Source organism: Spea bombifrons, chromosome 8 (genome assembly GCF_027358695.1).
Source record: "Spea bombifrons isolate aSpeBom1 chromosome 8, aSpeBom1.2.pri, whole genome shotgun sequence".
In the NCBI taxonomy this organism is placed as follows: Eukaryota; Metazoa; Chordata; class Amphibia; order Anura; family Pelobatidae; genus Spea; species Spea bombifrons.
In genome coordinates this window covers 9,411,395-9,424,583 of record NC_071094.1, presented here as the reverse complement: position 1 = coordinate 9,424,583, position 13,189 = coordinate 9,411,395, and the positions used below count along the sequence as shown (strand labels likewise).

General features: G+C 41.1%; 1 protein-coding gene across 2 annotated transcripts in view; it reads left to right on the top strand.

The window, feature by feature from the left end:
• Window positions 1–12,790, top strand: part of SCAI (suppressor of cancer cell invasion) — a 42,656-nt gene extending 29,866 nt beyond the window's left edge. For both annotated transcript variants that reach the window (XM_053473512.1, XM_053473511.1), the window contains exons 3-17: window positions 295–390; window positions 617–703; window positions 1,719–1,817; window positions 2,696–2,792; window positions 2,984–3,082; window positions 4,557–4,709; window positions 5,230–5,331; window positions 6,037–6,138; window positions 6,253–6,331; window positions 7,996–8,095; window positions 8,897–8,978; window positions 9,895–9,967; window positions 10,973–11,146; window positions 11,269–11,369; window positions 11,888–12,790. In XM_053473512.1, the coding sequence (XP_053329487.1) occupies window positions 295–390; window positions 617–703; window positions 1,719–1,817; window positions 2,696–2,792; window positions 2,984–3,082; window positions 4,557–4,709; window positions 5,230–5,331; window positions 6,037–6,138; window positions 6,253–6,331; window positions 7,996–8,095; window positions 8,897–8,978; window positions 9,895–9,967; window positions 10,973–11,146; window positions 11,269–11,369; window positions 11,888–12,034 (1,591 nt within the window). In that variant the 3' untranslated portion in view covers window positions 12,035–12,790. The remainder of the gene's footprint in view (window positions 1–294; window positions 391–616; window positions 704–1,718; window positions 1,818–2,695; window positions 2,793–2,983; window positions 3,083–4,556; window positions 4,710–5,229; window positions 5,332–6,036; window positions 6,139–6,252; window positions 6,332–7,995; window positions 8,096–8,896; window positions 8,979–9,894; window positions 9,968–10,972; window positions 11,147–11,268; window positions 11,370–11,887) is intronic.
• The last annotated feature ends 399 nt before the right edge of the window (window positions 12,791–13,189 follow it).

The following is a 13,189-nucleotide window of genomic DNA, read 5'->3' as shown; positions in this document are numbered from 1 at the left end:
GTTTGGGATGGATACTGAGCTTCTATAGAAATATACAGCAGGCTTCATTTATAGCAAAAACCCAAAATGTTGCAATCCGAGATGCTGCCGCTGATCACATGCCACACTTTTTTTCCAGCTAGATGTTGCTGGACAACAACTCCCATGATGATCAGCCAGCATCGTAATAGAAAAGGCATGCGCTGATCGCTGTCCATCACGGGGTTATGGGAGTTGTGGTTCCTCTGCTGTATCGGCCACCTCTATCCCCTGCACATGCCCAGCCTAGAGCTAACACCTCACCTGTTATTACAGGGATTTGCCCCAGTACGGGCAGAAGCAATGGCAATCGTACTTTGGGAGGACTTTTGATGTTTATACAAAGCTCTGGAAGTTTCAACAGCAGCACAGGTAAGAACACGCGAATCAGACCGGGGGCCATGTTCAATAAACCCAAACTCTATAAAATATGAGCCCTTCATTAACCATGATATATGTCATGCAGTAGCACAGTCATGGAAACCATATGTATAAAAATGCCAGTTGTTATAGAGAACCCATAACTGAATCACCTGTATTCAAGCATAGAGTTCTCCTTTGTAGTTTTTCATGTAGTTATTGACTTATTCCCTTTCAGACAGGTCCTGGATAACCGATACGGTCTCAAACGTTGGCAGATTGGAGAAATAGCCTCAAAAATTGGACAGCTCTACTACCATTATTAGTGAGTACCGATCTACGGAAACACTTACCGCTTTGAGTTTAAGGAGCCATTGGCTGAAGTACCGGCAGCTTATTGTAGCCAAAATACTATAAGATGTACTGTATGTGTCAACAGATCATGTTGTTTATATTTAGTTATTTTGTTTTCACGTTATATACTCAACTGGTCAAAAGTTTGGGGTCACTTACCTGTTTTCATGGAAAACAATGACATTTTTATCTGTAATGTAAAAGGTTTTTCTAACGATCAATTAGCCTTTTAAACTTGGATCAGTGAACAGAACGTGCTATTGGAGCACAGGGGCGATGGGAGTGATAAAAGGCACCATTTACCTTCACACAGAGCATGTAGCCTATTTATTGGGACAAATGTAGAGATTTTTTCTCTTAAGATGTGCTGTAACAGTTCAGTTAGCATAGTTTGTAAGGTTTTTTTCAGTGACATAATTTAAGTAAACTATGAATTGCCTACTTTTAATGATAGTAGGGTTGACCTAGGGCCAGCGAAAAAGAGCTTTTTCCAGTAGCAGAGCAGTATTTGTTTCCAATCAGTGTTGTGTTGGTAAACGCCGGTCTTATTAGGAAACATCTGACTCTGCGTCCGTTCATTAGCTCCCAGCAGGACTTGCTTCCAACCTTTGATGCTTTTTGAAGCTTTAAGCCCCTTCTATGGGGATGTGAAGCCAGGAGCTGTAATTAAAGTTTGGAAGCAGATACTGTTATCGAGTTTTTTGTTTGTTTGTTTTTAACAATTGGTTTGTTATCCAGACATAGTTTTACAAAGTGAAATTTTTGATTGTTGTATTGATGCGCATTGATTTTTATTATTTATTAAGTAGCACATCGTGAGACAAGACAATCGGCTCCGGTTACAGCTGTTTCATCCTGCTCCGGCTTTATATCTTGTTGCGCACATTTTTTACACTCCTATTTTCTGTTTGAGAGCCATTAGTGTATTTGATGATCAGTATAGTACAACCGGACTAAAGACCCCTCTACGTCTGTTTCCTTCACAGCCTTCGTACATCAGAGACCAGTTACCTTAATGAAGCTTTCTCCTTTTATTCAGCAATCAGACAGCGCTCCTACTACTCTCAGGTCACCAAGGAGGACAGGTAAGGTTGTAGTTCCTCTAAAATGTGTGGCAATTGTTTTTTTTTTCCTTTTTAAAGGGACGCTCATGCTCAAATGTATTATTTTGCAGTCTTCAGAGTTAAAATGTGGTGGAGAATCGCCTTCAGATCCGCCCGACATTTTAACTGTGAAACTCAGGCACGCAATTGTTTGAGATGTGCATCTTAAGATACTATAATTGAGTGACAGTAAATCCCTAATAACTAGAATTTATTGGTTGCCAGATGACACATTAAGCAAACTATCTTTAGCTTTGTTTTATCAGTAAGCGGCACATGTGGACAGCTAAAGGTCGTGTGATTTAGAATTGCAGGGAGACACTGATGATGTAAACCCACTGCCTCCTTGCCATTAGGATAACTTACGCTGTTTTCTAAAGTAAATCAACATGATTTGTGAAAGGTATTTATTTTCACTTGTACACCGAAAAATAAATAATGAGTAATGGACACACGATTTATGTTTTGCGCGGATGTTGGTTGCACGACATATAACCAAACCCCCAAAAAAGACTTTATAAATAGTCACATAAATTAGCGCTTGTCCAAGGAAATATACACATCAAATAATAATAATAATCACATTATTACTCTGAGCTCTGTTTTTTTTTTATGCCAATGCATTTAGAAATGAAATGCATTTCTTTAACAAATGAGTTGTATCATGTTTATTATTTTTAAGTAGGATGAGTTCATGCTCTTAAAATATAGGTGTATATATATATATATATATATATATATATATATATATATATATATATATATATATATATATATATATAATTTTGTTTTAATGATTGCCCAGATGGTCCATGCTAATATTATTGTCCTATATTAGCTCTGCTATTTACTTCCTTCAGGCCTGAGTTGGTGGTGAAGAAGCTGCGTTATTATGCCCGCTTCATTGTCGTCTGCCTCTTACTTAATAAAATGGATGTTGTTAAGGATCTAGTCAAGGTAATTTTCACCTGATCACGCAATTTGTCTCTTATAGCATTGGCTATGTTAGAATGGTACAATTTTGTACGCTTGTGTTAGTGTTTTGTCTATCATCTACATGTTTTGCTTTACGGGGAAGTCTGTCACAAAAAATTCACACCATAGCATTGATTACGCTCTTCCTTCATCAGTTTATTCCATGTTTGTAGGAACTTTCAGATGAGATTGAAGACTACACACACCGCTTCAACACAGAAGATCAGCTGGAGTGGAATCTTGTTCTTCAAGAAGTTGCAGCGTTCATTGAGGTTCCGTTTACCCCATTCTTTTCTTCACCTTTGAAATACACTATATCGACGAAAGTATTGGGACACCTGACCATTACACCAACAGGGACTTTTATGACATGACATAATAAATACATAGGTATTAATATGAAGTTGGTCCCCCCTTTGCTGCCATAATGGCTTCCACTCTTCTAGGAAGGCTTTCCGCAGGATTTTGGAGTGTTTCGGCGGGAATTTGCCCCTTCATCCAGTAGAGCATTTGTGAGGTCAGGCACTGATGTTGGACGAGAAGGTTCGGCTCACAATATCCGTTCCAACTCATCCCAAAGGTGTTCGATGGGGTTGAGGTCAGGGCTCGGTGCAGCCGGTCAAGTCCTGCCACAACAAACTCATCCAACCATGTCAGACAGTCATGCTGGAATAGAAAAGGCCTTTCCCCAAAACGCCTTTCCAATAATACCACTTACAGTTACATAGAATATCTAGAAGGGATGACATTTCACAAATTGACTTTGACTTGAACTGACTTCATTATTAAATTCAATAATTAAGAGGTGTGTCCCAATACCTTTTGTCCATATAGTATACCTTATTGCCAAAGGCTTACATTGTAACATTTTAAGAAAAAAAAATATTTTCTCACGCCAAACTCTTTTATTTTCTAACTCAAGTAGCAAAAGAACGCCTACAGCTATTTGCATGCAGAAAATAGTAAAAAACCATTTATCACCGGACCTTCTGTCTGCTAAAAGAGTACAAGTAGATTAAGTTCAAGGCGTTGTTGCATATTCTTAATTGGGTTTACAGTAGACCCCTTTTCAATCGTCACTTGGGGACCATAGGCGATGAAGAACTTCTGCATTAACTGCACTGGCTCTAACTATGGTGGTTTCAAACATGGCTTCGTCTTACAAGTGACCATTTCCCTTTAATATTTCATAAGTCTACGCAGACTGTCTTCAGCCGTATCTCGGCTATTGTTTCTTAGAATATGAGTTTAAGATATTGTGATATTTGGGAAGATTAGCTAGGTAATGCATAATGCAGTCTGAAAGTTACACAACGTTTTATCTGTTCTGTCTTCAAAGATAGTGTCAAAGCAAAGGAACGGCTCATGCCTTCCTCCTGAGACAATTCTTCCAGCACCGCATCTAATTTACATTGAATCTAAATAATAAATCAGTAGCCAACGTAGTATGATAAATGTTTAGGATAGTTCCAGGGCTCCAAGATTATTCCCCCATGAGTTGGTTGTAATCATTTATTTCATGTGTCCTTCACATGGTCACTCCCGGGATTTCAGACTTGTTTTTTATGATTAATGGATCTATTCTAATGCTTCTTGCAGAACATGGACAGAGTAGCCTTCGATTTCAGCGCACACAGTCTTAACCCTTTTCCTACCACAGAGCCTTTGCAATATATACGTGGAACATCATTCCATACCCTTCAAAAAGAGCAGCCTCGCTTACTTGTCCTCCATTTTTCCTTCCAGGCAGACCCTGTCATGGTGCTGAATGATGACAATACCATTGTGACCATCTCCAACAGGTTGACGGAGAATTCCGGGCCAGTGTTGGAGCAGGGTATGGTGGTGGGTCAGTTGATGCTCGCTGATGCTCTAATTATTGGCAACTGTAATAACCAGGTAAAAAAATAACACAAAAGAATATAAAGTATTTAAGTTCTGCTTATGTTAAACTTTGTATGTTAGCTGTTTGCGTGCTTTCTAGCTTTGTGATCTTAGCCCAATCCATTAGACAAACACACATATCATGCTGCCTTGTGGTAAATAATAAAATGGCTCAGTCTCAATCACCTGTCCTGACACTCTGACTAATGGAAGTCTATGGAGGAACAGATTTCATTAGCATTGCCATGAAGAGTCAGCTCAGTGTGGTGTTTAAGCAGGGAAAGGCACCCAACATATCATGACTGACACCAATGGCAGCCTCCAGGCCTGCAGGTAAAGGAAGTTTGTTGGAGCAAAATAATATAAAACAAAGCTTTTTTTCCCCCATCGTTGTATTTTATGCTTAAGGACTTGGGACTTCCCCTTCCGGATGAAGATCGGCTTTTATAGAATGCCTTAACATGGCTTGTTTTGTTTCAGTTTGCGTTATGAGTGTTTTTTTTGTCCTCTTGATCACTTTCCTTTGCTATCTCAGGTCAAGTTTAGTGAGCTAACTATAGACATGTTCCGGGTGCTACAAGCCTTGGAGAGGGAACCCATGAACCTCACCTCTCAGATGAATAAACCAGGATTACAGGTAAGTGCGTGAAGTTGGAATTTCTGGTCACTTGGTTTGTTGTTTTATTACTATTAGATGAGGTTAGCGTCAGCGATGCACTGATGTGTCTGTTTGATCGCTTTATAATTTGCAGTCGTGTGGCTACCAAGATGCTAAAAGGTTAGAATGACTGATTAAGGTTTGAGGTTTCTACAGCAGGAAGAACAGGCAGACTGGATGGGCCAACGGTTCTGCCGTCGTATTCTAGTTTCCTATAACCTGGTAGGGATCATTAACCCTCCATCGCCTGTTTTCTACATAAGGGTCTCCATATTGTAAAAGGTAATTAAATAATAGACCCTTCTTGCTTTTTTAGTAAAATGCTCCCATGCAGCGATGTCTCGTATAGAGAGCTCCTCTTAATGGCGCTGTTCCAATTAGGAAGAACATTGCACTCTCTGGTATGCCAAGCACGTAATCTTTAGCACTGTCGTCTTTTTTTTCTTTCCTCTGAAGGTTGGATCACATAAAGCACGGAAACTTTTAGAAACCTTTTCTGTTTCTATGGCAACAATCAGTGCCTGCTTATGTGTTACGCGAAAAATGTAGAATTTAAAAAATGTGGAAGCCACATTCCCTTTTGAGCAACTTGGATAAAAGTGTCATAGGCGTTTTTTTTTATTTTTTTTTATTGTATGCGTTCAATATACCACGGCTACATCTGACAGATCAGACATTTTACAGGACCCTGGAGAGAAGCCGACGAAAAGGGAGAACCCCCATAAATATCTGCTGTACAAGCCAACCTTCAGCCAACTGTACACGTTCCTAGCGGCATCTTTTAAGGTCAGTTCTTTTTTAGGGGGGCTTGTTGAGTAAATGCGCTGTATGTGTAAAAAGATACGTGGATTGACTTTTTTTGTTTTGTTGCTGTGACACTTTTTGCTTTCCCTGCCGCAGGAGCTGCCTGCAAACAGTGCCCTCCTGATCTATCTGTCTGCCACAGGAGTCTTCCCTACAGGTCGCTCTGACTATGAAGGTACGATAAAGGAATGCTCCCTGTCACGCACAGGGCTCCAATTCCCTTTATTCCATGCTGTGTGACGTGCGTCTCACTGCTGGAGCGGCTTGCCGTGCATGTACAGACATCTTCTGCGTCATTTGGCCGCTCTTTAATGTTGGCCCTCCAGCAGTGCTGCCGCTAACCAGGCATCCATATCCTCACGTAGCTGCCATTTTCATCTTAACTCATGACATCGCACGAATAGGAATCGACTCTCACAAGCCGCTGCAGATCCGAATCGGTTGTCTGTGTGCGTCCTTATCCTTTTACCAAACAGAATCCCTTCTTTTGAAGCAAAAGATTTCAATGATGGGAGAAACACCCCTAATGTCACTGTGTATTCGTCTGTGTCCCGTCTAACGTGCTATAATAATCTCGCCTTACGAGGGATTCTGGGAGCTGCCATTCATCCATTCTCCTTAGGTTTTATTTTTAAAAGCAAATTGACAGCCATGTAAACAACTTGGACATGAACACAAGTTCTAATATGCCCTAAATTTAGTTTTATGTATCCATGCCATGCCTTCTATCGAATCCCCCAAGATCTCCACAGTAAATGCACCATGAACACCGAATAGTTTCTGATCCATGCTAGCCGGTGACTCTCTGCGCATGTGCCAAGCCATTCATCTCACGCGCAGACTTAAAACAAGGAACGCCGGCTCACAATCTCAGTTTAACGACGGCAGATTTCCAAAACCATATTCATAAGTCACTGGCCATCAGCTGGATTAAACATGCATTCCTTTATCTGACGCATGCCGCCCCTTGCCCGTCTCGTGTGTGCACGGCTAAGCATGCGGTGTGTGAAGGCACAGAGGAATACTAGTACACGCTAATAGCCTTTTTACATGTTTACCGCTGACTATGTGTATCTGGCAGGATTCTAGACTGACTCTTAATACCTGCTTGTTACACTGGTGCCTCTGTCCTTGTCCTTTGTGTTCTCGGTGTCTCACACACTGTGCATTTATCTTCCTGTGTGTTTATCTTGTCTTCATTGTGACTGTATGTTCATCCTAAACCCCTCTGAGACACTGTTGTCCAACTGGGCATTGCTGTGGTAAGAGATGACCCTTCTACATCCGTGTCTTACCAGTGGCTAGATGTAGAAGTTTAACACTGCCCGATGGGATCATTTATCCACTAGCGCTCGGTTCTCTACGTTGGCATGTGGTCCTCCACCTGAGAAAGTTGGACAACACTGATCCATACCATAAAAGAATTGTCATTTTCATCATTTGCAATATTTAGCCAGCCTTTGATGTGCTGTTTTTTTCTTTAACAGTTACATATTTCTCATTACAAGAATTAAAAGACAAGCTGGTTGACATATTTATTAGTGCAATCTCTCTGTAATTCGAGTCTATAATGGACATTTCCGTGGATGTCTTATATTTTCACGGAAGCTTGATTTTTCACGGCGGATAATTGTCACTTGACCCTTCCGCTCGTGCCTGTTGTTGTCTAGTTTTTCCATGTCTATGACGCTCTCTGGAAGGGAACCTTGCGTATGAATAAAAGATTATAAGAGAAGATCGCACGTCTATGTGTTAGCCAGCAGACGTCAAAGTGTCACCCCGGGCTGTGCTTTGCTTAAATCGATCTGCTGAAGCTCCATTATCGCTGCCTCACTACAGGTCCGTATGATTTCGGAGGGGTGCTCACCAATAGTAATCGAGATGTGGTGAACGGCGATGCTTTGCACAAGCGGAACCAGACCTATAAAGAGATGCACTGGTGAGGGGAGACCAATATTTCGCATGTATTAGCGTGCCATCTGGTGAAAGTGATAAACATGTATGTAACCCGATAGATTACACGCTAACAAAAGCAGGGGGCCCTCCTCGCCTTCTGGTCTAGTATTTCTTAAAGCGTGTTAATCTTATTGTCAAAATGTACTAGTTATGTGAACCAGAAAAAAATGTGGTTTATGTGTTTTTTATTTTAAATGGTGAAATCACCGCTGTTTCTGTTCTGTAAGCCATCGCCAATGTATCTTGGTTAGAATGTCCTTTTTGCCCATCCATGTTAAAACAACTTGATGTTCATATATTAAGAAGGAATAGGTAAAACTTAGAATGTCGTATGTTTTAATTATTTTTCATTATACAAAATAGTCTCTGTTTCCAAATTTAAGAAGTGATAGGTTGGGATAAAAATGACATTTTCAACCACTTATAGAAGTAGAAGCTGTAAAATGAACAAAATGTTTTATATGGGTTTTGTTTTGGAGGCTTCCTTTGCTATATTCCCCCCAAAAAATCACGGCTGTGACCTCAAACTACTTTTCAAGATCTCATGTCTGGGGATTGTGTATAAAGAGGGATTTTGGTAAAAGTGGTGGCATCACCGTCACAAGCAGCGAAGTACTCCCCTTTTTTATGTATTAGTGGTATTATCATGATCAATTTTGACCTGAATGTCTGTTACACTATTGTTCCCGGCCAGGGATAAGACATGCCTGTATGTGCTGTTATTGTGGGGAGCCATCCCGATGTTTTGGGGTCTTTAACCTCTAATGTGTTTCTTTATTAACAGCCTCCACCCAGGTGATCTCTATCCCTTCACCAGAAAACCCTTATTTATCATTGTGGATTCGTCCAACAGTGTGGCCTACAAGGTATTACCGTACGCTTTCTGTAAAATAATAATAATATCTGGGGTCAGTGACACGAGGACAGTAGAACGGGGAGAACGGATGAAGGTTGAGGATATCAGGATCATACGGGATCAGTTTCCCCATTCACATACACACACACACACACAGTGCTTGTACTTCCTTGTAAATATAGAACATATAAGGATCCCTTTAAGCTACCTCTGTTCCGGAGACTGGCGAGTTAAAATATTAATGCTTAACTATACATAATGTGTGGCCTAGTGAACTTCTCCAGCGATAAGGGCAGTTTCTTGAGCATCTTCTTGCCCATACCTATGTATTATTCAGGGCCCAACACAACCCTTGTTACAGAAGAAGCACACAGGGATTGAGCTTTCTAAATTGTACGGTTGGTCCATTAAACCCTATGCTGGCGCTGAGGAGTGGGATTACTCCGTAATTTAAGCACAATGAGGATGAGGTGCCAGCTCCATCCACAGCGGTGACACCGAGCGCTCCTGCACACCTCCCTTCCTCCTTGTATTTATCGTGTTAGATGTGGAGGGTTGCCAATTTGGCCGCTGCGTTTGCCAGAGCACAGATTAGGGGCCGCCGGCAGCTCCTGCAGGGTCTAGAAGTTCTTGAAATCCGATTTCAGTGGATTTTTTTTTCTGTTTGTTGGATAAATGATTTGTTATACAAAGAATCTCGCCTATTTGTCATATGATTTCTGGGAAACGGTAGTTATTAACCCCCTACAGTCTAGTGTGTTCCACAATGATGAAATCAGTCTGGGCTTTTAAAATTAGACTTTAAAATGATATTTTTTATCCTTGTTAAGTAAACATCATTTTTATGTTATGTTTGGTGAGCAGACAAACCCTATTATGTGTGTTTGGGTCCTAACTTGGTTTGTGTCTTTTCTTTTTACTTGTAGAACTTCACCAACTTGTTTGGACAGCCACTGGTCTGCCTGCTCTCTCCAACATCATATCCAAAGGCTTTGCAAGGTGTGTGCATATGATTGTATAATGGCCTGATACCTGGATATCAGGTAGAGAGGAACATATAACAAGTATCCTCTACCTGATTATTATTAATTGGTTTTATAGCGTCATCATATTCCATAGCGCTGTACAATGGGTAGACAGGACATTACAAGTAGTATATAACATAACAATTTGACCTACAGAATCAATAGGTAAGGAGGGGTATGCTCTGCCACTGGGGAAAAGTAAACATGTGGAAGAGGTGGGAAAAACATGAGATAGGAAGTAGAAATGAGAGTGAGAGAATGAGAGAGAATGAAGGAATGATAAGTATAGGGTAGATATTGGGGAGAGATGAAGGAAATGGGTTGAGAGGGAAGTTAAAGGAGAACAAAGTTTGATGGAAGAGGGATTTAAAGAGGGACAGGACTGGGGAAGGGGTTAAGAGGGGAGGGAATAATAAACTAGTGATCTATAAACTATACTACCCTGGAGAACTTTCCTTCATGATGCATCGCAAATGTGTCTGCATCTTCCATGCGTATGCATAACATGTCAGAGATGATTGCTATATACTACATTTTTGTTGACAATTTGGAGTATTTATAGACATTAACCCCTTAATGTCCATTGACGGGTCAGGCACGTCACGCAAAAACAGACACTTAGCGACCTATGACGTGCCTGGCACGTCATTTCATTAAACAAGCTTAGAAAGTGATCTACGATCACTGGGCTCAAAGATAGGGCATAGGCAAAGACTGACCAAAATTGGGGGGGGGAGCGCACTTTCCAAATGTGGCTTTAAAAAAAAAAAAAAAAAAACATACAAAAAATATACATTTTGATGAATAGATCTAACTTAACCAGAACAGCCTTTCCGGAATATGAGACCAGATCAAGAGCTAAATAAGATTTGAGGCTTTTACGGTGGGTTAAAAATGGGGAGACCAAATGGGGCGAATGGTTCTGCTGTCAAATTCGGTGTCCTTTCCTGCTAAGCACTCATCTTTTCCATCTTTACAGATCACTCACAGCGTGGCAGTCTCTTCACGTTATTCTTGAATAACCCGCTCATGGCGTTTCTCTTCATCTCTGGTCTATCAAGCATGCGCAAAGGACTCTGGGAGAAATGTCAGGAACACCTCCGGAAAATCAACCGAGACATTGCTCAGCTGCTGACGCACTCGCGCTCCATAGGTAAAGGAAAGGGGTTTCTAACACCTATATACCATTTGATTCCAATCAAACTTGGGTGTCTAGAGCGTAATATTTGCAAAATACAATTTTGCAGTCATCTGTTTTTCGGATTTGTTCCACAGATCAGGCTTTTCTTCAGTTTTTTGGCGATGAATTCCTGCGCTTGCTTCTTACACGATTCATATTTTGTTCAGCCACTTTAAGGATGCACAAAAGCTTTAGGGTAAGTAAATCATCGTATTCCATTCCACCCACTTTCAAAATACTTTTTTGAAGACCTAGTGAGAATATACAACCGTTTGACGCAGACCCTAGCAGTAGTTAGACGTAGAATTGAAACTGATCCAGACAGACACCTTGTAATGAAATTACGATCGCGTAGAACACACGCGTCGGTTAATATTTTGCCAAAACCTCGGTACTCCCCACGTCCTGCTTCTCCAACCACAAAGCTTTGCATTGGCGGGGTCGGTATTCTTTGGAGTTCGGGATACCTGACTTCTGGGACTCTCTATGGTTTTTGGGCTAGCCACGATCAAAGCATCAAAGGGCGTTTAACGGGAACGTCTACCATTTTTCTTTTGCTCTGTATGCGGCATATTTACATTACTTGTGATTTCTGGACGGACTATAAAGATGATGTATTCTGTTTGCACTTTCACTGCCACTAAACATTGACATAGTTATTTACTGCACATCCCGTGCCTCAGTGACTCCTTAAATCTGCCTTTCTTCTATCAGGAAACGAGGAATTACCCAGAAACGTACCCACCTCTGCCTCGGGACGAGATGGTGGAAAACCTCCACCTTCAAAAACAGATTTTGGAGTTGGCTTCAATATTAGATGTCCGAAACTTGTTCCTGGAGAGCACCATGGATGAATATTAGCTGTAGCGCCCGTTTTACATGGACATTTGTGCATCCAAAGCCACAAAATATGGAGAGGTGCATATTTTTTTTTTTTTTGTAAAAATGCAAATTGACCATAGAGATACAAAGTACTTGATCTTTTTACTATGTTAATTCTAAGCCTTGGTTGTAGAGTGAGCACCTCTGGCAGAGAAGGTACGGAGATATAGTTTGTGTTTGCACTTTTCCCACCCTCCTATAGTCGGTAGTGTGGCACCTAGTGCTTGTGTTCTTTGCTTGCAGGGCGGCGAGCCCCAGCTTACTGCGCATGTTGTTATGTGTTCTGTCCTGGAATGACAATCCCCTAGCATGGAAAACAAAAAAAAATCTCCTCTGTGAGGACAGAGGGGCAACGTGAAGTACTGCAACGCCCCGGAACAATGTCCGTGATACAGGAGTCTGTGTTTAAAGCATTCATTTACATACAAGCCATGGATGGCAGGCCCCAGCGGCATATTCCGAAACCTCGGGACAGTTGTCTTGAATTACTAAACATGAGAACCGTGGTAGGGTTTAGAGACGAGGCTTTTCATCTTTTCTGGTTTAATTAAACACTGTAAGCGTGCCGATGAGAACTTTGAGTACAAAGTAGTCATCCCTTTTCACTCCGCACAACAGTAGGTCGGTTATGACTTAAAGGGACAGAAAAGTTTCGGACATCGTTGACTACCTTAGTTATTGGAGACATACGATTACAAGACATAAAGCGTCCATTACGTAGTAATGCTGTATGTATCATGCTTTGAAGTTTATTTTAACCCGTTCACTGCCACCTGGGCTTGCAGTGCACCGGAGGATGCTTTCGTTATTAACCAAAGCAGTTCGCTGTCATAGAGCTAAGGATTGTCCTTTTTGCTCGTGTTTTACAGAAGTGAAAGGGCACTCGAGAGACTTAAGGATAAAGCTTTAACTTTCTGAGATACTTTCTGGAGTGGAAATGAATCCAGTTACAATCCCAAGGATTTAGCCCCATTTTCGTGTTATACGTATTGGAGTCCATTTTGCATGCAGACAAGTGCCGGCGTTTTAGTTATTGGAGTTCTTTTGTCTCGTATGCCTCCTCTTCGCCTGCTGCTACTGAAACCCTAGTGGTACTGTCATTTTAGTTAATGGGAGCACTGGTATATTTAGCTT